At 42.9% G+C, this 26,341-nt stretch overlaps 1 protein-coding gene across 5 annotated transcripts in view; it reads left to right on the forward strand.

Annotated features, from left to right (window-relative positions):
• Dab1 (DAB adaptor protein 1) overlaps positions 1 to 26,341 on the forward strand; it is a 1,123,238-nt gene that overhangs the window by 848,604 nt on the left and 248,293 nt on the right. For all 5 annotated transcript variants that reach the window (XM_029539573.1, XM_029539575.1, XM_029539576.1 and 2 more), the window contains one exon: positions 10,111 to 10,312. In XM_029539573.1, coding sequence (XP_029395433.1) covers positions 10,246 to 10,312 — 67 coding nt within the window. In that variant the 5' untranslated portion in view covers positions 10,111 to 10,245. The remainder of the gene's footprint in view (positions 1 to 10,110; positions 10,313 to 26,341) is intronic.

The raw sequence follows: 26,341 nt of genomic DNA on the forward strand, positions 1-26,341 counted from the left end.
GAAGAGCAGTCTAATGATCATTGTGTTGTGGAAGCTGTTGGGATGAGTCCTCGCCCAAGGTCAGCCTGGAAAGCCAGGTAGCAAGGCAGTATCATGTCTCTCTCTCTCTCTCTCTCTCTCTCTCTCTCTCTCTCTCTCTCTCTCTCTCTCAAGATAATAAAATGCAGCTTGTAGAAGGGAGAGTAAATAAGGGCCTAATATATTTTAAGTAAATCAGTCGGTCAAAGCCAAATGCAGTAAGTATTTGCTTACTTAAAGCCCACAACCCCTTTCTGAGAGGGACTCATTAAACACTTGTTTCTTCTTTCTGCAAGACCCCAGGAACTGCGGTCCTTTTGTGTCAGCCAGACTCACATCACAAGGAGACACACATAGAGGAGAGGAGCAGGCTCAGGAAGGAGGAGCGAACGGTCAGTGTATTTGCCTGGACAGTACAGAAGAGGTCAAATGAAGGAGAACCCAAACGGGCCCGTGAGGGGCTCCCAGGGGGTTCTTATGTTGGGGGAGGCAGTGTGGTGCCTGGCTGGGACCTTTGGCCTAGGTGGATGAAGCAGCAGCCATCCCATGTTCCATCTCTCTAAACCTCCCAGCATCTAGAGTCAGCTTTGCAGAGTAGCACTGAGAGGCTGAACATTGAACTGATTTGATTGGCAGACACTGATTAATAGCCTTGCTCTTACCTGTCCTGCATGAAGATTCATTTATCGAGGACTTCTCCAGTAAGGGCCGTGGGATAGCAGAAGCCTTTAAACCAAGAAATTCTTCTAATAGAGGCATACCATCCTTTCCCATCCTGCTTGCTGACCTCCAAACCCTGGGTAGCACCTGAGCTATAGTCACAATAGTGACAGAATTGGAACAGTCCCTGTTGCTCCCCTCTGGTACCAGCCAGCGGTCACCCTACAGCTGCAAAGAATGGCTGAAGTCTACACTAGTCTATGTTTTTACTCACATGGTTGCCTGGTTTATTTGCTATGGCTATAACTGAATTCCCAAGATGTCCGGTGGTTTATAAGGATAGCTCATGTTTCTTAGTCTCTGTCCTTATTAACTGTATCTGTCTCCTTCTCTAGCCATCACTCTCTCTCTGTCCCAGTCGTTGTCTCTATGGTCTCCATCTCTCTCTGTTGGCAGGAGCTTTGCTCCTCGATATGGCTGGTCTTCACTAGCTTTTCAGAAATCAGCTGGAGCAGGCCTTTTCCACTGTCTCACTCCACGTCGTCGTTATTGACAACATCTGCTCCACCTGCTGCCGCCGTTTGTCCCCAGACTGAGGTAGAGCCCTATCGGCTGTGCACCACTCTGCCGACCTCCCTTGTACCGCACAGTGGCTATCTCTGGCTACCTACCGCACAGTGGCTATCTCTGGCTACCTACCGCACAGTGGCTATCTCTGGCTACCTACCGCACAGTGGCTATCTCTGGTCACCTACCTAGGGACCACTTGAACAGCTTGATGCTGGGATAACTTGTCTTTATCTCTTTCTGAGCCTGTAGAGTAGAGGATTCCAAGAGAACCGGTTTTCAGTAGCCACTTTACCAGTGACTCATAACCTCGCCTTTGAGTTGAGTGGATTTTACACTGGGGCCACGTGTCTGTGCATGTTGTCATCCACGGGTGGCCAGGTATGTTTCTGTTCAAAGTGGGGTGGTGTGATGCCTGACGAAGACAGTAGACACATAGCTGTATTAAAAGATAGAGAATAAAGGGATCGGCGAGATAGCTCTGTGATTAAGAGCACTTACTGCTCTTCCTGGGGACCTGGGTTAGATTCCCAGTGTCTACATGGCAGTTCATAACCATTGTAATTCCAACTCCAGAGGACGTGATGCCCTCTACATAGAGCGAATAAGTAATATACAGATGATAACAGTTCCAGGGCCTCTACCACCCTGTTCTAGCCTCCATGGCTACCATACACACGTGTGGTACACAGACATACATGCAGGCAAATATACATGTATAAATATACATGTATAAAGTACTAAGAACTCAAAAAGATGGGAATTAAGACTGAGAAAAGGCAAGAAGGTGAGGTAGGGAGAGGACCACCTCGAGCAGGCAGCTGTGAGAGTCCATGCTGCTTGACCCATTGACTTCTGAAAACACCCACCAAGATAGTGAGTTTCCCCATTTCTCAGATGAGGGGACTGAGGCTGAGTGATAAAATAGCACAGAAAACCTAGGTTATGTGGGTAGGCATGTAGGAGTCGGGTGCAGTCAGGCAGGATTTGAGTTCAGCCTCTGGACAGCTTGTCAAGTTTACAGCCTGACGCTTTGTGGATTGGTGTCATGGAATAAGAGACCCTGCAGGAATCTAGAAGGGCTCGAAGCAATGGTAAATTTAGCCTGCCTTCCTGTCTGCCTGCCTGTCTGTCTGTCTGCCTGCCTCCCTTCCTGCCTGTCTTTTTCTTAGATTTTTTTGATTTTGTTATTGGTTTGGTTTGGTTTTCCACATACAGAGTTTCATGTGACCTAGGCTGGCTCAGATTTAGTGTGAAGGTGAGGGTGACCCTGGTTTCCTGCTCTCTCCGCCTCTATCTTCCAAGTGCTGGGATTGTTATCTCTGCTCTTGACCCTTTTAAAATACCCCCAGTGTTACATAGTGAGTTTTCATGGTCCTAAAATATTTAACGAAACTATATGATCCACTAGTGGAACAGAACGCCTCTAAGTGTGCCATGTGGCTCTCACAGAAACCCTAACCTTGCTAGAACCTGGTTCTGATGGGTTGGCTTTGGGTTTGATCAGACGAAGGCATTCCAAAGTCCCTGGCTTCTGGAGGCTGCAGGCCCTCGAGGAGTGGCTCCACCTGCCTTTGAGGACGCCTTGTCCCTTCACAAAGCACGCTTCCTCAGACCTTCTCCTTCTTCCCATTCCTGTTAACCTGTGGAATTAACTCCATCGCTGTCCCATTCACAGTTGAGTAATCTGATAAGATTACCCACAGCCTGATGCTAGATTTTTTTCCCCTCTAGAAAAGTGAAACTAGCAGATATCACATAGTAAGTCATCCTTTATATTTTTACATCAGTTTTGAAAAGGAGAAATGTTTTCTGGTCCTAAGCTATTTTAAACGAGTTCAGCCTACATCTGTTTGGCCTGCTTTGGGCCAGCAAGATGGTTCAGAGCAGAAAGGTACTTACAGTGCAAGCCTGGAGAGCTGAGGTCTGTCCCTGGAAGTCATTTAAAAGTTGGAGAGAACTGATTTCATGTTGTCCTCTGACCTCCTCATGTGTGCTTGACTTACATGTCTGCCCTCATATCTCTCTCTCCCTCCCTCCCTCCCTCCGTCTCTGTCTCTGTCTCAGTGTCTGTCTCTCTCCATCTTTCTCTGTCTCTGTCCCCCCCCACACACACACACATACACAAACAGGAAACAGAAAGCATTTCTGCTGGTACTGTGTGTTGGGATCTGAGATAAATTGTAGTGTGTGTGTGTGTGTGTGTAAAATGGAAATCCTAAAATTGGCCAAAAAAAGTTAAAGGACATGAGTTTACTTAAGCCTTTTCCTTAGGTTAACAATGATAATGTTTTATCTCATGTGATTTGTAATGTATAGCCATTATGTTTTAGGTATTGCATGCATACACACATGTACATTTGTAGGTATATAATTTTCTTCTAGATTATTTCAAAATAATACAGACATATCTTGGCCCTTCTAAATATTTGATGTATTTCCCCCAAGAATATATATATATATTCTCTTACATAACCATGTATAAGTTGTCAAATAAATTTAACATTGATGCAGCATTGTACCTAATATAGTTTTAATTGTCACAAAGATTTCCACTGTAGTACATCCTTTCTCTTCACAATAGAACCCTGAACATAGACCATATCTTTGATATATTTGTTCACTTTCATCAAAGCTCTCTAGCCTTTCTTTGTGGTTTATTGCATTTTGGAGAGCATAGCCCCTCATGGCTTCCTTCCCAGTTTGAAAGGTTTAACCTGAGCAGGTACCAGGAGGCTTAGCAGGGTCTGAGGAGCTGCATCTTCGGGCTGTACCTCCCCTGTGTCCTCCATGTTGACACCGACCTTCATAATTTAATTGAGATGTTGTTCAACTCCTCTACTGAATGGTTACAGATTTCCCCTTGGAACCCACAGATTAAGTGGGTTTAAGGCCTGCAGAGTCCTATTCCTCATGAGAACTTCCCAGGTCTACCTTTGTCTAGGGTTAGTATCTGACTCGTCTCTACTCCGGTGGTTGCAAAATGTCACTGTGTAGTTGCAGTGCTCCTACTGTCGCCCACTCCTTGTTGTTAGCATCCACTCTGTACAAGGCAACCTCCTCGCCATCCCCTGTGTTCACCTGTCAGCAGGGTTGGGCATAGCCAGCATAGCTCCAGACTGGGATGGTGAGGAACTCAAGAAACAGCAGACACACAGAAACACGGCAGAACTAGGACCAGCTCAATCCTCAGCCTTCTGGAAGCTCAGCCAGTCTCTTATGGAGATTGGGACAGAGAAGCAGGGTTATTCAGCACTGCTGGACAAGAAGGTAAGGGGATTGTATTCGAGTTAAGGAGGAGGCAGGGTCTAGGTATACAACCAGAACCAGAAGAAGCAGCGTCTGTAGAGGAACAAGTTAGACTGTAAATATCCAGGAGGTAGGGACACTATGAAGAATATTTTCTTCACATATTGTCAAGACTTGGTCCCTTGAGGAAAGCTTTATATCCCTCTGAGCCCTAGGTCATGAGATCCTTGATATGGTTGTGCCCATGTCAACGGCACACAGGACTGCTGGAGTTAACTAACATTAAGTCCTTGTTAACGTTAGCAGGACTTAACTCATAGGGGCCTTCTCTGTTTCCTACAGGTATGGGCTTACGGATTTCTGTTTAATTCAATGATGTATCATTCCCTATCATCTTGCTGCTTAAATCACTCTGTTGAGGTGGTCCTAGGACCTTTTCTCCTGTAGTTTTGCATTGGGCACTTCCTCACTTTTTGGAAGAACATGGCATCTGACCTGGTTTTGTTCCTATACGCCCCAGCCCCAGCTTCTTATGTAAAAAATGAAGGTAGAGGCCACCCCCCCCCAAGTTGGAGGTATCTCACTGCCCCTAGGACTCTTTGCTTCTAGGCCTTTTTAGGGATGAACACACACACACACACACACACACACACACACACACACACACACACACACACACACACACACACACACACACACACACATACACGGAGGTTTCAGGGAATGAATTTCAAATCTGCCGTCTAGCGTTCTTTCCCACCTTACTCTTTCTATGTACTTGAATATATCTCCTTTGCTGAGAACCTTGACTCCCAAGACACCTGTAGCACCCCTCCCTCGCTCCGTAGCATGTCAAAAATAGTTTCAGGTTTCTTTTGCAGAAAAACCATCTAAACAGGTTTGGCATTTCCCTTTTAGTCGTTGGATGCTCTTTCTGCCCCAGATGGAGTATTTGCAGTTACATCACAGATTCCTAAGTGACTTGGTCTGTCTTTCCCATCCAAACTTTGCATCACTGGCCTTCTGATTCTCATGGCTCTTAGGGATAAAGTAATCTGCTTCATTTTTTCCATGTCCCCCAAGTCCCATCAACTGTATAGAACAGTGTGCAAAGTCTACAATGAACTAACTTCACCCTCTGTTAAGGCACTTCAACTCGCTACCTGGTTACCGTACCACCCAGCCCTCTGTTTTATAGAAATCACCACTCTTCCCTGGATTATTTACCCTGTTCCTTATTTTTTTTTTTTTAAAGCTTTCAATTTAGATCTTGCAACAACAACAGCAATAACAACAGCAAAAGGTGGTCTGCTTTACATATTGAGCTGGCCCTTTTGGGGTGGGGGGACACTCTCTTACTTTCAAATCCCTTACCTCCTGTCGTGCAGTTTTTAGGGATGAAGAAGCCAAAGCTGTGTGTCTGTACCTTGCAAACATTTGTTCCTTTCTGAACTAACCTGTTTCATGCGCTTGTTATTTGTACAACATGGGAGAAGATGTCCCGCAAAGCCAACCATGGTGATGGTCGGGTGCAGTTTTCAGTGGTACCCATACAGAGTGCTGATCCTGAGTAATGGCTTCAGATTTCCAGGTCCTCATTGGCTTACTCTTTTAGAAGGGAATATGAACCCTTCTTGGCATGTCATATAAGGCTGTATCAAGCTGAGGCCGTTTGTTTTATTATGACTTTTCAGCTGAGGTGCAAGTTTCATAGCATAAAATGAACCATTTAAAAACGTTTTTATTATACTTATCACGGATGATATTTGCAAACCCAGCCTCCGTCCCCATCTAATTCCAAAATATTTTCATCACATCCCCCCCAAATTGCCCGTGGGTCCATTGAGCAGACTCTTACTATTAGCCTTGTCCAAACAACCACTGACCTGCTCGGGAGTGGGGTGGGGGTGGGGTTACCTGTCTTGACCATTTCCTAGGAATGAAACCATACACTACCCAGTTGTCTTTGTCAAACTCCTTTCACTTGGCTGATGTTTCCAGGGTCCCTCCATGTTACAGCTTGGTGCCTCAGTCATGTTCATTTTAACAGCTGAGTGATGGCCCATGGAGCGGAAGGACCAGACACTCCTTATTCATTCTCCCATGGATGTGCAGCGAGAGGTGAATGGGGGCAGAGACTAGCTTCTGCTTCAGTCTAAGCCATGTATTTGCTTACGTAGCTGTGTCCCAGTTTTCTCATTGCTGAAGAAAAATCTAACCTCTAACTCTTCATGTTGATGTAGTGACTGAATAAGTAATCTCTGAAAAGTTTATAGCCTCAGTAAGCCTTTTTAAGGCAAGACTCTATGGTGGGGGAGAGGGCATCTAACTCTGCATTATAGTATGTGTGTTCCCTTGTGTTTGCTCTGTTAGAGTTACCAAAACCTCCCTGCTTTGTTTCTCAAGAAGAGGCATCCCTGTTTCTTCTGTTTTGTGGTAGTTTGGCCCCCACACCATCTCTTCCCCAACACGGGGTTTTACATTTCGGAAGCAGTTCACTAGACAGAATGTCTGTAGTGGAATGTTACATAATTCACATTTAGACTTGAAGAGCTCATTATAAAAAACCTGACACACTTCAGAAATATTAAATTACTGCAGATTGTGTGGAGCAAAGAAACATTATTGAAGCATTTCAAAATTCCAGACGAGCCTGAGTTTAACTGATAGGGTTTCACAGCTTTTCCTGGGGAAAATGATTTGAGTTGTCACATGGTTTCTGGCCCTGGAGGACTTTAATCTCCTTAATTACAAAGAAATGAATTTCCTAAATAATTTGGAGCTACTTCACAGAATTCGCTCAACCTCTGGCTTTTGGAAAATTAAAGGGAATGCCAGGCCCTTGCTGCGCACGATTTCAACCACAACTTCCCTATCTCACGTTTCCATTCAGAATGGTTCTGGTGTCTCCCATCATTATTGATACAGCGAGGTACTTCAGAGATTCACAAGTAATGCTCACAGTACGCAAACGTATCACATTTTGCCAAACAAGAGACTCTAGATGCCCAGGGGAAATGGAGAGGTACTAGATGTTGGCTTTTGAAGTAGAAGGAGAGAAAATAGTCCAAACTTTATCCATTTTTCATAGAGCAGCTTTTGAGAATCTCTGAAATTGTATAAGCCCACGTCTGTGAGCTCCTTTCTATATCTAGGGATTAGGCACCTACTGTATATAGCACCACAAGCCTGCCACATTCTATACGTTGTCCATTCTCACAAGGCAGATTTAAGCTCTCCTGATTTCCCCATCCACAAGTCCATACTGGACATGAGGCCTCGATTAAACCACACAAGAACCTCTGGCCTCTTGTTTATGAAGTGCTGGGGAGGACGGTCTGCTAGGCTGTCGTTCAGGCCTCTGACAGGTGTGCTCTCAGTTCTACAGTGACTTTGTTGATTGGGCAACATTAGCTCCATCATCCAGGTAAAGACACTGAGGTGGGGAAAGCTCAGTGGCTTCCTTGGTGACCCATGGCTGACTGGGCAGCTGTCGAAACTCTGGACTTAGCCACAAACAGTATGGACAGAAGAGATTCCACTTTACAAGGGAACTCAGGATGTTTCTCAACTGGACGGTCTTTTTTGAAGTGAACCTCAAGCGGTTGGATAAACGTCAAGGCAGACCTAACAGAAGAGATCGTATGACCAGCAGAAGCACAATGGAGGGGTAGCAAGATGACCCCCAGTGAATCACCTTTCTGCCGGACTTGAGCTTCCCTTCATTCATTAGATTAGTGATTTCCAGTCTCTGCACCATTGCTCATGACAAGCCTCCTGCCTGTTTTTTTTTTTAAAAAAAAAAAAAAAAAAAAAAAACCTCATGCATTCACTTGTGTGTTTGTTCTACATGTGTTTATGGAAGTCCTTTCCACTGTGTGTTTGACAAAAGTGTTGTTGTTCGGGATCCTATAGAATACAGCTAATCCCATGTGCAGCTTTCATGAAGATAAACCAAAGCCTACGCTTGCTCCTTTGAGCCCCGGTATGTCAACATTTATGCCGGCTTTGGCTTTGGTCATGCAGGTGTCTGGCTGCTTTCCACAGCACTGATGCTTCCACTGGGTTACTCTTCTGTGTGGACTAGCAGCAAGCTACCAGAGTTGCATGGTGTTGGTTTCCTCACAGTCTACACTAGAGAAGAGAAAATATTTATTGCAATAAAACAATATGTCAATATGTGACCAATAACTGTGACTCTACATCCTATGGGATGCGTCTTTGGAAAGACAGTGTCGGTATGTACCTCATGTCCCAAAGATGATGAAGACATTCTCACTCCTTAATGTGTGGTTTCAGAAAGTCCGTTCTACAAAGGCAATGATCTCTTTTCTTTCCCTGTAAGCTTAGATCTTCTAATTCAAGTGCTTACATACAGAGAGAGTGTCCTTTGAAAGAAACTAATTAGGCTATTTTTAAAAATCTGACCAGGTATCATTGAATAAGGTGGACGTCGCCTCACAATTAAGTTTGAATGTAATTTTATATGGCTTTCTTATTAAGCCTTATAGTTAAGCCATCTTTAATTGTCATGATTAAGAGGGTTAGTCATTATTCTTTTTGAGCTCAACTGGCATTCGAGGCCAGTACTCTTAGATTAAGCAGTTCTAATTCTATGGAACGAGCTAAATATTGCTTGTACAATTTCAAGAAGCATTTCTAGTATCTTTTTTTTTTTTCTTAATATCGATAGTGGATAACTAGTGAGATGTTTATTCTCAGTGGATTCTCAGCTCCGACTATCAGATAGGGACTGGGGAAAAACTATTGACAGAGGCAGTATGTTTATTCAATTTAAATGAGATCTAAGGCGACAGTGCATGTGTACCATTGAGGTCAGCATATCGAACGTGTCTAGTAAGTGCATAGTAAATGCTAGCATTAATTGAAGTGTCTGTTGTTATAATCATCATCACTCTTCCCCCTAATGGCATCTATTCTTCATAATTCTCAGTACTCGTGTAATACATGTTCAGGAAAGACAGAGTGAACAAAACTGGGGTCTCCCATTCCCGGCCCTTTTCCTTTCTTTTCCCCACATTAAATGCTTGTCTGCCCTTACAGCTAAGGGAAAAGCTGACATAAAAATTGGCTGGCTGCAAACTTCCTCAGCCCCATTTGTCACCTTACCCTTGGAGCCCAATTGCATGTCAACTCTATGTCCCCTCTGATGCCTGCCAGTGAGGGACAGACTGCAGGTCACTCCCCTATGATCTGCCTTAGCTGTTCAGGCTCTGATCAAGCCTGGCTGATGGATGGGTGGCCTGTTGTTGGAAAGGTCTCCATGGGGCTGGTCAGGAAATCTGTCTTTGTGATATTTTCTGGGTGGCATCTAGTGCTTGGCCATCAGGAACATGGGCAACAAAGAGCTGGGGTTTGCCGCTTTTGAAAATTTACATTTCTTTTGGTTGCTTAACCGCTTTGCAAAGAATGTGGTCGTCCTCCTTGTAACGTAAACCCCATCCAAGGCCTCATAAACTCAGACTGAGAGGAACGCATTTGTCCACATAGACTAAGGTGTGCTTGCTGTGGCATGCTCGTGGGTTCACTTCCTCACATTTCTCTTCAGCCGGAGGAGGGCCGTGATCCTGACTGTTCTCTTGCTTTTATTTGCAGCACTCCACCAGAGTGAATGACATGCACGGCGTGGGGTGTCCTTTCTGAAGGGAGGAGCCTTTCTCTTGGAGAGGATCCTCGATGAGCCTGGCCGAGGCCCGGGGTCTGTGTGAAGAGGACTAAGGATTAAGTAGGATGTCAACTGAGACAGAACTTCAAGTAGCTGTGAAAACCAGCACCAAGAAAGACTCCAGGAAGAAAGGTAGGCCTAGCCATGCGCCCTTCACAAGGCTGCCTTTCTGTGTCGTAATAAAGTTAACTCTAGAATGATAGAAAAACAGAGCTGTGCAACAGGTCTTGTTTTTATGGTGATTTTGTGCTCCTGTTTTGATGGCTGTTATTCACCAGGCACAACCCCTAGTTATTTTTGTGAGACCCAGAGTCCTTCTGCTTATATCCTCTGGCCATTTCTCCATCAGGGTCCACCCTTGTCGACCCCACCTCTGTTCCCACTCCAGACTTTCTCCCTGTTGCATTTTCCTTTTACATCTTGCTGTGCTTCTCAAACTCTGACCACACCCGGCTACTGAGGGCTGATGACAGCAGAACGTGGAGTCCATCCCCAGCGAGGATCCAATATCTGCAGACTGTACCACTAATGAGTTCCCAGGCGATGCTGGTCTGGAGGCCCCACTGAAAACCGCAGAGCCGTTGACAGAAAGCCTGTCCTTGCTCATTGTCTTTCCTTCATGGATCAGTACCTGACTGGGTTTTGTGCAACCTCCTGAGCCTTTCTCAGTCCCCAATGGAGATGGCGGCTTGCTTGTTTTGCTTCAGTTGCACTTTTGTAGTGTCTCGCTTTATTTAAAATGTCTTATGTTTCTACGAGTCATCTGGGGTAGCAACTCTTAGAGCTAGGCCCTGTGCTCCCCCGGGGACTCTAAGCACATGGAAAGTTCTTAGAAGAAGGTCCACGGGTAGCTGGTGAGGAGGATTGACGTGTCCAGAATCCCTTACAAAGATCATTCTATCGTTATGGATATTTTGCAGGGAGAGTTGGTTCCATGGTTTTATGAATATGCGTATTGTTAAATGTGTGCCCTTTGGTGGTTAGGTGGTTAGAAGTGTGCTTATGAGATCTTTCCTCTCTGTCTTTCTGTGTCTGTCTCCATCTCTCTCTTTGTGTGTGTGTATGGTGTATGTGTGTTTTACGTGTGTGTATATGTATATATATGTGTGTGTGTGTATATGTATATGTGTGTGTGTATATATATATATATATATATATATATATATATATATATATATATGGAATGTGTGTGTGTGTTCCTGTGTGTATGTGTGTGATGAATGTTATATTTTTTTATGTGTTGTCCATATGTGTGTATGTGTTGTGTATGTGTGTGTGTGTATATATGTGTGTTTGTGTGTGTTACATGTGTGTGTTCCTATATGAATGTGTGTGATGAATATTGTGTGTTGTATGTGTTGTGTATATATGTATGTGTTGTGTGTATTATGTATGTGGTGTGGTGAGTGTGTGTGTGTGTGTGTGTGTGTGTGTGTGTGTTTATCCCCATGGTGGAGTTCCTCTCCCCTGTCTTCTCAGCTGCATACAAGGAGCTTAGAAGAGTTCTTTCTGGATTTGAAATCTTTGTGGGTTTGCAAATCAGGATGCCCTTGGTTTCCGTGTGCCATCGGTGATTTGTTGGAGACATCACTGTGCCTGCCTAATCATGTTTTGTGATGGCATCTGTCTGGCACCTGAGAAGCGCAGGGCATAAATGGAATCCACATTCAGCCCCTGGGCTATCAGAACTCCAAGACGGACTATAAATTTTGTGTTTGATGTTTATATGAAACACAAATATTTTGGAGACAGTCTGTTTTATTGCCTGAAACTTCATGTAGACCTTGCTTTTTATGCCTCCCAGTCTGAGAATAATAGACAGAAAGCAAATGGGCAAGGGAACAGGTCTTGAGAGACTGTTGTGTGGGAGAAGGTTATAAAGTCTGCTGGGCTCTAAGATTCAAATGCTTTTGCAGTAGAAACTGACAAGTTGTATTTTTGCTTCAAAATTAACCTTTCCACTAAACTTATGCTCTTGAATGTTTAATGCCTAAAATTTTTATCTTAGAGAATATTTTAATGTGCATAACTCAGCAATCTGAAGAGAGGGTTTTTAGGCTTTTTAGCATACTAATTTAAGGACTTGGACCTGATGGGAGGGCTAAGGTGACCCTTTTCCATCCTCCTTGCCTTCACCTCCGAAGAATCTACATTGCTAATGTAGAATATATTGGAGGAGTGTCACTTCTTTCTGAGACAGTCCACTAGGTCCACCTCCCCAGCCTTATTCTCCTCTCCTATAAAATAAGCTGATAGTATTTACTCAGGAGCTGACTGTATAGGTTAATTTAAGTAAGGCGAATAGTATCTAAAGTCTAGAACTTGGCGTGTGTTAAATGTTCACTAGAAGTTGGCAGTTTACGCTCTGTCATTTTCTCCCTTGTCTCATTTTCTTTCTTTTCTGTCATCTTTCTTTGACTCAATTTTATTTTCTATTTCCACATTATATATCTTGTCTTAGTCAGCTTGAACCGCGCTTACAAATACCATAGATCGAATGGCTTATAGCACAAATACATTTCTTACCGATGGATATGCTACAAGTGTGAGATCCCCACCATCCCTCCCCTTACAAAGGCTGCCTTCCCGTCTTGTAGATGGCCACCATCTAACTGTGTCACTTGGAGGGCAGAGCACCATTCTCTTTCCTTCTCTTTGCTTCTGCTCCTTTCCCTTCTGCCTCTCGTCTACTTTAGCTCTTGCTTTCCCTCTCCATTCCCTCACCCTTCTTCTCTCCTCCTTCTCCCTTCTCCTCCTCCTCCTATATTAGTCCCATCACAAAGATCCCACTCTCATCTCAGCTAGTACCTTTGTCTCTTTGTCTTGCATTCAGCCACCTATCCATCCAAAACACCATCTCACTGGGTTTGAAAGCTTAATATTTTTGGATTTTGATGGATCATGGCTGTTTGGTTAATAACAGATGCTGCTACATTCTCTTCCCTCTCTTTTTCTTTTCCGTCAACATCACGATTATCATAACCACAGGTTTTTCTTCTTATCAAATTTTATAGCAAGGGAGCTGTTGACAGATATATTGCCAGTTTGTCTCAGAAAATGAATGATTTTATAATTATTTTTACTTGTGTAATAGTAACAAGCACCATAAATGCATGTGAACACATTAAAATAGAAAATGAATGTGTAGTAACAATATTTATTCATTACTTTTAAGGATTTGATAATAAGTATTTTGTTAAAGGCTGCTACCTTGCTCAAAATAATAACTTTAATGGACTAGTTTACATATTGACCTTGAATCCTGAACACACTAATGCTATATTCTTGAGCTGCCTTTTGGATTTTTATAGAATCAATATAACGTGAAAATAAGTATTTTTCCTGTCATATTGCTTTGGTAGAGTCTGTCAGTATGCTACTTAATAATTATAACCACCCTTACCTTTGTTCTGGATCAATGAGAAATATTTTAAATTATATTTAAGTATAATATTTAACTTTTACTAAAGGTTCATAGTTATAAGTTCTTGGTTTTTTGTTTTTTAAAGGAAATTGGATTATAATATGTTTCTATACTTGCTTCAGAGACTGTGGAAATCACCAGTAGATTGTTTACTTTCAATTCCTGGGTCATCTTCACTTGATCACAGTGTATTATTTTCTTTACCCAGTTGGGTATGATTTGTTAAGTAAAGAAAAATTTTTCTTAACCCATAGTTATCAGTAGGATTGGCATATACCTTTTCTACCTTTTAAACTATTGTAGCTTCCATTACTGTCATGCCTTCATATATGGATGCTGTCAGAAAGGAAAGAGTGGATAATATATAGTCCACTTTTTATAGCTAAAGAATTTCCTTAGGTAATACATGCTTGAGACTATACAATCTGTATGATTTCATATCTTGATTTATTATCTGCCATTACTTTCCAAAATTATTACATGATTTTACAAAATAAAAGACACCCACAGGCAGGATTTGGGTGGATCCTAGGGAATATATTTTATTTCCTGGAGATGATGACCTTGTATCGTGAAAGCTAAGAGGCCCTGTTGAATTTATCAGAACCCCATTGGCGTGTTCTTTTAACCTAGACTACAAAAGCAAGCCAGGCAGCTTCAAGTGCAAACAACACAGGGCATATTTCTTCAATGAATAAGTTTCTAGACAAGCTGTGTATGAGGTTTAGCAAGAGTATTCAATATTCAAAGGAGAAATGGAAATAGTGAAAAAATAAGGTTGTTTTCTTCATTTCATAGTTATTAGATCATGTCACACAGACAACTTGTCAAATAGTGCCTGTCTCTGGAGTGAATTTTATGGAGGTCCAGAGGAAGGAAATTTGTATTTTCAAGTCCCTTACCAGCCACCAAAAGAAGAATCAAATGACTCAGTTCTTGCTGGTTGCATTCCCAGGATTGAGTTGCTGGTGGAAGGCAATGGTGGAAGGACTGGCCGTTAGACTAACAGATACAGGCATTTCTGGGGTCAGCGCCTGGCTTGCATCACCACCTGGTACCTGAGTGTGTACAAAGATCACTGGGTTAGGTGCAGGAAAGAACTTGTTTTTATTCTAGCTTTTCTCCACTTCTGCTGGGTAAGCAGAGATGGTGATGGAGACTCCTTAAGCCTGGTTTTACTTATCTTTAAAAACATGCATGCGTGCACTGTTAGATGAGAGAGGTAGACATATGTGAGTTGCTGTGGTTGTGGGACCTAGCAATGGTAACATTTTTCTTTTGATCTTTCTGAGGTCATAGGCCATCATGGTCTCCCTTTTTAGAAATATCAGCAAATTAACATACTGTTTGTTGTGTTGTGGTAGAGCTGGATCTCTGGGCTAGCAGCTAACTACAGCATTGATAACGAGCCAACGTATTGCCAGTAGGACTCTAGACTCGAAGTCTCACTAGGATCCAGGTGGTCTATGACGGAGGGCTCCACATCAGCTATATTAGAATGCATTACAATCCTGACCAGATTGTATTGAGTTTATGAAGGTTTTGGCAAGGCCATAGCTGGGTTCTTAATAGTTTGTTGCACTTAGGGAATAGCCTGTTAGTATTGGCTGACCACTTAGTTTCTATAATGGCATCATATTCCTTGGCCTTTTAGAACCCCAGGACACAGAAGGGTAATATTTTCACGACTCTTCAAAGATTCTCATCTATTGTTACTGCTATCTACTGCTCCATGCCTACAGTGATGAGGGATGTTGCCTGTAGCTCACTGAGACACTGGATTTGTGTTCTCTCTCTCTCTCTCTCTCTCTCTCTCCCTCTCCCTCTCCCTCTCCCTCTCCCTCCTTCTCCACTACTTTCTGATATAGAAACCTTCAGTTTCCTCCACTACCAAAAGAATGTAGAAATTATAGCTCCTTGCACAAATTTGAAACATTTAGATGCATTATTTCATCTTGTTCTTCACAGATGTTTACCCAGCCACGCCCATGAGCTCAACTGATACTTGATACCCTGGGAAGAGATAAAGTACCACAGGAAGAGATGCGGGATCTCATCTGCCCATGCTATAGCAGGAGATTCTAGCTAAGGGAGGCATTCTGACTTCTATAGGGTTTGTCTTCTATAGGGTTTGTCTAGAGAGATAGATTTACTATTTCCCTATTTTGTTCATTTTTAATACATTACAGTCAATAAATTTTTTTAAAAAATTACCTTTATTCCAAGTTGAATCCTAGCATTAGATAGAGCCCAAAAATGATTGTTGCATGTTTGAGGTCTATATGGTCCAACTGGAGCTTTAGGACAAGACCCTGTCATAAAATAAATATAAAAGTAAAACCACAAGTATGTCAATGACTTCAATTTTGAGTTCATCTGCATGTGATTAAGTACCGTAGAAGTTGAGACACGTAAAAAAGTATGAGGAATTAGTGGATGGAGAGAGCCAAGCCTGGCTCTCACAGATGGGATCTTGAGAAAAGGAACTACCAACAGTCATTCAGAGGGTCAGATGAGTTATCAGTAGTTACTGTTGTGAGTTTGACAGAACCTAGAATTGTTGAGAATGAGCTTCTACTTGATTATATAAATTGAGGTGGGAACTCATCTACTGTGGGCGTTCCATCCCCTAGGTATAGGATCTTGAGAGAAGGAACTGCCAGCAGTCATTCAGTGGGTTAGATGAGTTGTGATAGTTGTTGTTAACTGTCAGCTTGACAGAACCAAGAATCATGTGGGAAATGAGCCTCTACTTGATTATATAAGTTGAGGTGGGAACTCACCTACCATGGGAGGTTCCATTCCCTAGGTATGGGATCTTGGACTATAAAAGAGTAGAGAATGTGAGTTAAGCAGTAATGTACATGCATTCGTTGCTCTCTTCTGAAAGCAGATATAATATTACTGGCTGCTTCAATCTCCTGTTGCTTTGGCTTCCCCATTCGGATTGACTACACCTTGACCTGTGAGCTAAAGCAAACTCTTATCCCTTCTNTTGCCTTAAAAAAAAAAAAAAAAGATTTATTTATTTATTACATGTAAGTACACTGTAGCTGTCTTCAGACACTCCAGAAGAGGGCATCAGATCTCGTTATGGATGGTTGTGAGCCACCATGTGGTTGCTGGGATTTGAACTCAGGACCTTTGGAAGAGCAGTCGGTGCTCTTACCCGCTGAGCCATCTCACCAGCCCCCTTCTGTTGCTTTTATCAAGGAATTTTACAGTAATGATAAAGGGAAACTAACATAGGAGGCAGGGTTAGAACCTAGGAATGTCTCCTTGGCTGGAGTACCTTCAGCTCAACAGATTCTGAACAACTTAGTTTTAGCATTAGCCCCACAGACCTGCCTGTCTTTGTTTTATCTCCCCTTACTTGCAGCAGAGCCTTCTGAGAGGAGTTGGTGTTTTTCTTGCATGATAACCATTTCAGACAAGCCCTCCCTAATGAGCCCAAGTCTTAGGTTGCCCTTCTGTGTGTATAAGAGTATCATGTAAATCAGGAGACTTGTTTCCATGCATATGGATTGTTGTAGTCATTACAATATACACATTCTAGGGGGTTTTCCTATGTCTCAGTGCTAGGGGGTGAGGGGTATGAAACATTGCAAGGATTTTACCAGTTAATGGGCAGGGTTATGGACACTGGAGCCAGGTAAATCTATGGTGGTACTCTCTGTCTTGGTAGTTGTTTTGTTATGTTTTGTTTGTCTGTTTTTATAATGAAGTAATTGTTCACTTTCTTCGCTGACTTTGAGCTATTTAAGTTTTAAAGTGCTTCAAATCAAGGATTTTTGTTACAAGATGTCATAACTGTCCCTGAGGTTGGTCAGTAAAGCTCATGGATACAGGGTTGGGAGAAAGCAGTGGTGGTTTCAGGTCAACCCATCTTGATAGCGATCCTGGGTCTCCCATCATATGCCGTGCATTGGGAAGAGGCTCCTGTGTTTTCTGAAGTCACTGACCCTGAATATGTTACCAGATGCTGCCATTATCCTTAACCTTTCGAGCCTCTTTGCATCCTCAGTTAATGAATCACCATTACCAGCAAGTGACAAGTGGCATGTCTTTCCAGCCCATTAATTCTTTATCTCCTAACTGTCCTCCTCCTAAAGGTGCTCCAAGCTAGCTTTTATCTCTCATCTGGAACGTTCTGTAGTCTCCTAAGTGCATCCTGAGATTTCCTGTATTAGACATCTCCAGCCTTGTGTTGATTTGATCAGGAGACTTGATCATGTCCGCCTGCTTTAAACCTACAGTGAGAGGATCCCGATACCTCAGCTTATCTCTACGTCTAAGAAGCCGCATGTCCTCGCCCTTCCTTATCTTTCCACACACATCCCCTTCCACTCTTCATAATCATAGTTCATACAGTGGCTCAAGCAAATGAATTTCAATGTACTCACCCCACTGTGTTGCTCTAGCTTTCGGGGATTTGCACGTGCCTTTTCTTCTCTGAGGAAGGAATTCTTTATTTTTTCAAAGCTAACTCCATGTATGTAGTTTAAAGTTAGGTGTTTTCCCCCCCTGGCAATACTTGGTGATCCATTACTCCTCTCCCAGCCCATCCTGGGGCTTTCAAAGTATCTCTTACTAATAATCACAATATGTTTATTTAAGAGATATTTTTTTTCTCCTCTTTTAACCTAAGAGGCTCTGAGTTCTGAAGGAGTAGGGGCTATGTGCCACTCATCTCTGCCACTGAGCACTGAAGTTTCAGGTAAAAGAGATGCAGCAGAGTTTAAAGTATCCCCACAGGAGTGCAGGGATGAATTCAAAACTATAAGGCTCGTCTACTCCCCTGGTCTGGGTAGGTCCCACAGAATTGGTGCCCACTCACGTTGGCTGAAGTTCTCTAGTCATCTTTTAACTATTTCTCAGCCTCTACAGTTGGCTGTGGGTTCCTCACAGAGCACCTGGCAAGGGGCAGAGATTCAGTCAGTGCTCAGTGAGTAAGATTTCATAAAGTCAGCAGGGGAAGGATTTGCATACGGAGAAAGAAAAATAAAATAAAAAAAGAATACAAACATCTCTCAGAAGAACTTTGCCTCCTGAGCTTCTTGGTATGTGACATTCGAAAGTCATGCCATTCTGGGAGCCTCTCCTCCTGTCTGGGTGTGTGTCCAATCATGTCTAGTGCTGTAATTTAGCATGATGTGGCCCATATTGGTAGTAAGAGCTATACGATTTGCTGTATTAGTTCATCCCACTGCTTCATTAAGCTCAGTGTGTTGCCTCTGGCAGTGGCTGGGCCTGAATTTTGATGTTTGGAAGAACAAAGCCCTTCACTGTAGCCCTTTAAGTCCTCAAAGGAGCTGCAAGTAAGGCTAAGTGTGTGCGCCTTCTCTGAATTTGAGGTTCTGTGTCTTTGCACATCATCAACAAATGGCCTAGAATATGGGGCTTTGTTATTTCTCTGAGTTTGCTGAGCAGATGTGTCCAGGTGTTCTGGGATCTCAGAAATATCTCCTGTAGCATGGTCAGAGGACACCTGCTGCAATCCTAAGTATGTCTATGTAGCCCATCAGGAGAGCACCACAGAGGTCAAAGGTGGCAGCAGAAAATAAAGTAATTTTAATTATCTTCACAAGGAGAGCTAGCGAAATGGCTCAGTAGTTAAGCACACTTGCTGGTCTTCCAGGAGAACCAGGTTAGGTCCCTATGAAGAGCACATACATGATGACTGATGACCATCCATAACTCTAGTTCCAGGGGAATCCAATGTCTTCTTCTGGTCTCCACAGGCACTAAGTGTGCATATGGCATTTGTGCATGTGAGCGCGCATGCACACACACATACACATACACACACACACACACACACTCTTTTAAGTGAAGTTTTAATTTTTATATAAAATTAAAAGTGAAAGAAAATCTCACTTTTTCAAAGCTTTCAAAGTGAGTTATGTGTTTGATAGAATTATTTTCCAGATGAGGAAGTCTGTGCTCCTAAGCTGAGATGTTCGGAGTGACCCAGCATGCATATGGAAAACAGTCCTCTTAAAGGTCAAGTCTAAAGTAGCCATTGCGTAGTATTTCTGCACCATACCATATACAAGTTATTCTGTTCCACTGCTTTCCAGTAGTGATTACTGAGTAAAGCCTCAGCAAGTGCTTGGGTCCCAGGGGTCTCCTTCCCGCTGTGAAGCAGTAATTTTCCATTGTTTACCTTCATGAAGAACCCATTTGTGGTCGTAGATTCTCCCCTCCAGTTTGGGGAACATCATCATTTGAGTCTTTTTACCTCCCTTGGCTGGTCAGGGAGAACTGCTCTAGGGAGAACTTGCATGCTAATTGTTAACTCAGAGGCAAGAAAAGCCACGCAGGAACTCACACATTGGACGGAGCCCAGCAGATGATGAATAGCGGACCTGAATCTTATCATGTATTTCAGGATGATGTACGGTACTGTTGGAAACTTCCTTTGACAAATGTGCACGGGAAGGGGAATTATCTCCAACAATGAAAAATGTTCTTATTATGTGATCCTAAAAAGGATCAGGACCTCTATCATTGGGAAGATGATCATCCCTATATCCCTTATTAACAGCAGCACAGAAGAGTGTGTTAAAGACATTGGACATTGTACCGGGGTGGTGATGGATAACACGAGTGTTGAAATCAGGTCGGAAGAAGGAAAGGCTGCTTGATGCTTGAAAGCAGGTCCAAAGCTTGCAACTCACTAAGGTCTCTTTTAGCCCTCGCTTCATGAGGGTCTGGGAAATACGTTTTGCCCTGTCTATCAGTATCCAATGGCTTTTAGTAAGTTCAATGTTATACTTTAACTAGTAGAAAGTCCATGATATAAGGTGGTAAGAAATAAAACAGACGTGCAAGCGATTTTGAATACTCATTTTAATTTTCTTTTCACAATTTGCACCCCTTCGTTCACCCGTATATTGAACCTGTAAAAGTCAGAGAGAATCAGCAACTCTGGTCAGAAGCTGGAAGTTGGGATTTAAACCTGAGCAGTCTGCATTCATCTCATGCTTTGTTGACCATCGTATACTCTACTGACAAACCTCCTGGGGTTCAGAGTGACGGATCAGATGATTATGTATAGAATGGTGAAGGAGCCCTAATTCAGTTCTTTACCTAGAGCAGTGCTGTCCTTTGTTTTGAAGTTGGGATATAGCATTGCCACCTACAAATTGACCTCTACTGCATTCACAGTTGTCCTAGAACATAATATACCTGTCCTGTTAGCATCAGGTGGACATTATTTGGAGGAGGTGATCCAGAAAGGTTAGTTGATTTAAAAATGTCAAAACATTAACTTCATTAAATACAAGGCTCTATGAAAATTTTAACTCCTGTTTTCTTTCTCTTCCTATTGTTTAATTGTCTTCCATTTCCCCCCACTTGTTTCCCATATCCATTTAAAATGTTTTATTAAAGCCAGGCAGAATGATGGCCCTACAAGACTGTGATCAGGTCTTGGGCTCAAGGACCTTAAAGATATGCTGTGAACGATGGAAAGCTACTAGGTAAGGCGGCAGGAGTTGCTTGTAATAAGCTGGAATCACATAGCAGGAGGAAACAACCATCCATGGGCTCCCTATGGGGTTAAGAGAGTTAGGTAAAGGTCCTTGGCAGTCAGGTATCTGTTAAACAGTTCAACGAATGCTTCATGCAAAGCTCACCATTCCACAGACATTGTCTACCTATCACTCTTAAAGCATTGACATGGGTACTGTGAACAGCAAAGTCCACCCTTTCCCCAGAGACTGACAGACCAGCACATCAGACATCTCCTTGAATGGTAACTTGTTCTCAATCTTTCAGCATTGCAGTACCTTGAAGTTAGTATATTTTATACATCTCATATCATGCACAGGGTCTGGCATATAGTGTGCATTCATTATGCATTTGTTGAACAATAGATCAGCCTTCATTATATAGGCAATTCTTTGGCCTTTGGCTTATATTTTCTTAGAATCAGCCATTTATATTCCGTTAGTTTTTCTTTAATGCTTTGAAATAATCATTGCTGTGGTTTCCCTTCCTGTTCTCAAAGCTATAGATTACAGATAGATTTTTGTATGATTTGCCAATTTAGATCAATTTTAATGGCAGCCTCAAGTGCTCTGCAGAGTGTTTGTAGCCCCAGCATTTTCTTTAGTGAACAGCTAACACTCAAGTGTATTTCCTTTGGATGCTTTTCTTTTCCTGCACACGAGTGTATGCAGAGATGCATGCAAAACATATGTAATCGAATCCTCTTCTGCATTTACCTCTGTATAAAAAAAATGTGGTTACCATTTTTAAACATGGTGAATGATGTACTATTCTTTGGTCTTTTCTCACAGGACCTTTGACCTTACCCCTGTACCAACAAGTCATTTTTCACCGGTCCATTTTGTGGTTTGCCAAACATTCCTTAAGGTGTGTAGGACATAGAACTCTTTTTAGTAGTGGATAGTTCACATTGCCTTCTGTCCTTTGAGTAGATTCAGTGAGAAATGTGTGGTGCAGCAGCGAGGATATGACTTGTTTTCCTACAAGGGGAAGAAAGCAGCTGCGGGCTGGGAGCCCCTTCGCTGGACCTAGTACTCCAGCATGGTGCTGGCATTAAGATTCACCAATGGATGCCTGGGAGACTGAGTGCTTTTTGCAGTTTAAATCTTCTAACCCCAGCTTATCAACTTTAATATGCTGTCTTGGTGCCTTGATTTTTTTTTTTTTTTTTTGGTTCATCTATTTTAATGTGATGGAATGTAAAAATTGAGCTCACTTTTGTTTCCTTACAATGACTTTAGGGGATTTTGGCTGATAACCTATCCTTCGCCTCTCGGGGATTCAAATTTTAAACACCCCAAAAGACATTTTTCTGATATCTGCCATCAAGTGATTAGTGCAACTATTTAGTTCTGGCCTTCTTCCCTCTTCTTAGTAGATTTATTTTCTCTCCTTAGAATTCTACTCTCACTCTCTCTGTCTGGGAGACTGGAGATGTCATTTAAACATTGCTTATTAGGATTCCATTATTTGCCTCATATACAGTCAGCTAAATCAAAAAGTCAGGCAGTGTTTTTAAATTGCAAATTTAAATGACAATTTATAGACCAGGTCTACTGGAAATTTTCTGTCCTTGGCATCCATCAATGCCTATGGGTGTATAGTTTTGTATTCTCCCTCCCTCCTCTCATCCTCTACCCCCCTGAATGCATATTACACCAGAAAGATCAGAATTGCTTTAAACGAAACAAAATATAGCTCTCAATTGAAAGGAACTGTGGACAAACACCCAGTCCCAGACCTTACTTAACTGCTAGTTCCATCTCTCTTCTTCCTTAACCTGGCTTAGGCCTCAAGGAGGAAGCTTGCATTTGTCACTTTATCTTAAAGTGTTTTAAAGCTATGGTTTAGAGTCATATTCATATATATACATATATACACACACACACATACACACACACATCTTTAGTGAATGCCACATACTTACACATACACACACACACATCTTTAGTGAATGACACACACACACACACACACACACACACACACACACACACACACACACACACATCTTTAGTGAATGCCAGGAAAGTATCAGCTTCAAGTACCTGGGTTAGTCTTCATAAAACAAAACAGAATGAGACAAAAAAAAAAAAAAAAAAAAAAAACCCACAAAAAAACAAAAATCAATGTGGCACTCATCTCTTCCTTGATACTTATTGAGTGTTATTCTGTTATTCACCAGATTGTATTATGTATGTTTCTCCCCTTTACGTGTGTAACATACTCATCTTGGGTGTGTATGAAAGGTCTTGAATGTCATGGGAGGTGACAGTGAGTTTCTGAGCATTGAAGATCAAGCAGGACAGAGCCTTGAAGGTCAAGCAGGACAGAGCCTTGAAGGTCAAGCAGGAGAGAGAGCCTTTTGCTCTTGCCTTGGAACACTTTGGACCACAGCAGCCCAGTTTCATTTGCAGGGGTAGAATTCAGAGTCTGTGTGGTTTCTCTGTTTCATAAAAATGACGAGTTGAAAAGTCTTCTCACTATGCCTTACTGAGTTTTAATTTTTAGCAGATTGGGTTAGAAGAGGCAGCTTTAAACCTTGAAATCATCTTCATTTATCGGTCCATTTTCTCTGGGATCAGAGTAGATTGGCAAAGCATTATGATCTTCCATTTCAGAGTTGAAGGATTATCCATCCTGATGGATGAAATCATCTCTGAAATCCTTCTGGAGCTGGTTGAGGCATTGGTCCATTTCAGAAAATGCCTGAGTTCCCAACAACCTTAGAAATGAAAATTAACGGGATAAAGTTTGCATCCTGAAGACCTGCATTTAAAGGGCGAGCCCACTGCATCTATTGTATCAGCCTTTCCCACCTAGGGCAAGAGGTAGAGTGTCCTCTCTGCTTGGTTTCTACTCAGCAGCCTCCAGTGCCAAAGGCAGAGGGACAGATTTTGTTCGGACATAGGAAATAAAGTCATGTGGAGCTGGGCAGCCTTTCTCAGGCTGATGGGAAAAAGTGGAGAGGGTGTCTTTAGCTCACAAGGTAGGTTTGCTCTGGGTGAAGAAGGAAGGAAGAAAGGAAGGAAGGAGGGAGAGAGGGAGGAATGAGGGAGGGAGTAACGGAAGGAGAGAGGAAAGGGAGAGGAAGTTAGGTTGGGTTATACACTTGAAAGGCTTAAGTGCCCTGCTAAGGAAATTTCAGCAAGACCATTGGTGAGTCTCTGAGCCAAACTCGCTCTTCATCCTAATTGGTCCTTCAGTGGCCAGAAATGGTTGGTCCCTGGGAAATGGAGTGCTGGAGCAGCTGTGCAGGTAGACATCTAGGGGGAGCGCTTGTGCCACTTAGTCAGTGCTTCCTGTGTGGTTGGAGAGTTGTAGGGTGCATGCTCATGGGCCACATTGCAACGAAAGGAGTCATTCGCACTATATGCACATACTAGAAATTTTTTGAGGCACCCTTTCACATCTCCATCTTCCTCCTACCCCAGACAGACTAACTAGATAGATTGCTCTCCACAAGACACCCATGGCTCAGAGGCAAAGGTGGGCAAATGGGTGTCAAGTATGCTGCTGGTAGAAATTGGGTTACTAACTTCTCTGTCAAGTTGTTCCAGTAATTCCTAGAACACGTTAACCTTTCTTGGTCTACAAGGACTGGAGAATAAAACAGAGGGAGAGAAAGCAGTTACTACTTATTATCCAAGGAGAAAGCCGAGTGTCATCCCTATACCATTCCCAAGGAAGACCATTTAAAGGCTAGGTAGGCAGCATGGTATTCTAAGGATTGGTGTGTAGCTGGAGAGCTGAGCTGAAGTCCAGTTAGAGGAGCAGTTGACAGCATTTATGCTTTAGTTCTCTGCTCTGCTGTGCTCATTCCTATATCTGCCTCCATGGTTCTTCCCTGACCCTTGCCTGCACAGCCCAAAGCTGCCACAGAGTAGGTACCCAGCAAATGTTTACAGAACAGACAGTCATCCAGATGGGATAATGGTAGCCCTAGGCAGTGAGAAGTACTTCCTGGTGGCAATAGGAAGCAGTCATCCTGCCCCAAAGCAATTGTTTTTCCCCTTCAAAGTGTAGTAGGCCCAAGTGAGATCCCACGGTGGCTTTCATGTACGCTCATGTGATACATTCTTTGATCCCAACCTCCTGTTGGGTTTGAATCTTCGGGAGCTACAGCAGCTTCCCACTTAATAGCTATCCAGTGCCCAGTAAGTTAATGCAAATTAGCTTAGCAAAGATGAAAATGTTGGGGACTTAATGAGCTGAGCCAGCACCTGTTCATTCAGCACCAGGGTGACATCTTTTGAGCTGCTTAAGCTAAAGATGGTATCAGACTCCTGCCTCCTGGGAATGGCTTGCTAAGGCGTTTTCCATCATCTTTCACAGACTTATAGTTAATTTCCTTTGGATAGCTGATGTGAAGATTCTTGGATAAAAGACTTTGGAAGTTTCATAAATAAAGACACACCCCTGTGTCCCCTACTGCCCACATTGCCTCAGACCCTGCAGATCCAAAAGATGCTCTGAGTGGTAGAGATGGCATATGTGTGTCATTCCAATGGGCTGCGTGTGAGTCTTCATCTTTGCATGGAGGAGCTTGGTGCTGGGGCCACATAGACTGCCTGGTGCTCATAGTGATGCAGGGTACTACAAAGCCACATGGGGGGGTGGGGCTCAGTTGAGGATCCCGGTGTGCTCTCCAGCAGGGCCTGGCACAGCTTGGATGTCTTGTCAGTATTTGGCAGATGAATGAGTGAACCTGTGATGTCCCGGCCTGTCGTGTGCTAGCAGAAGATGACCCAGCCTCCAGCGTTGCTTCTGTATTTCTGAACATGTTGATAAAGATGGGTAATTTCTCTCACCTTTCTGACTCTGGTCCTTTAAACTATGATCTGATGCATTTATTGCATGGTTATATATAAGCACACAGCAAACATTCTAATAACTTGCATTAATAATGAAAAAGTAAGTTGTTTGATCCACCTCAATTGTCTTATTGATAAGATGGAACCTGTTCCATTTATATCCAAGGTTCTCACTCAGAACATGTGAATGTCTGGCTCAGGGCTCAGGAAGAGGTAGATGATGTCATCACTATTGGATGACTTTTAAGGCGCAGGCTATGCCCACCAAGCAACACTGAGAGTGCACGCAGGAGAAAGGGCTGTGTCAGGCATTCCCCCCCACACACACACAGTGTCTTTCCCCCTCCCCCTCCCCCTCCTTCCTCCTTCCTCCTCCTCCTCCTTGTCATCGTCGTCGTCGTCGTCGTC

The sequence above is a fragment of the Mus pahari genome, chromosome 6 (assembly GCF_900095145.1).
Source record: "Mus pahari chromosome 6, PAHARI_EIJ_v1.1, whole genome shotgun sequence".
Taxonomy (NCBI): Eukaryota; Metazoa; Chordata; class Mammalia; order Rodentia; family Muridae; genus Mus; species Mus pahari.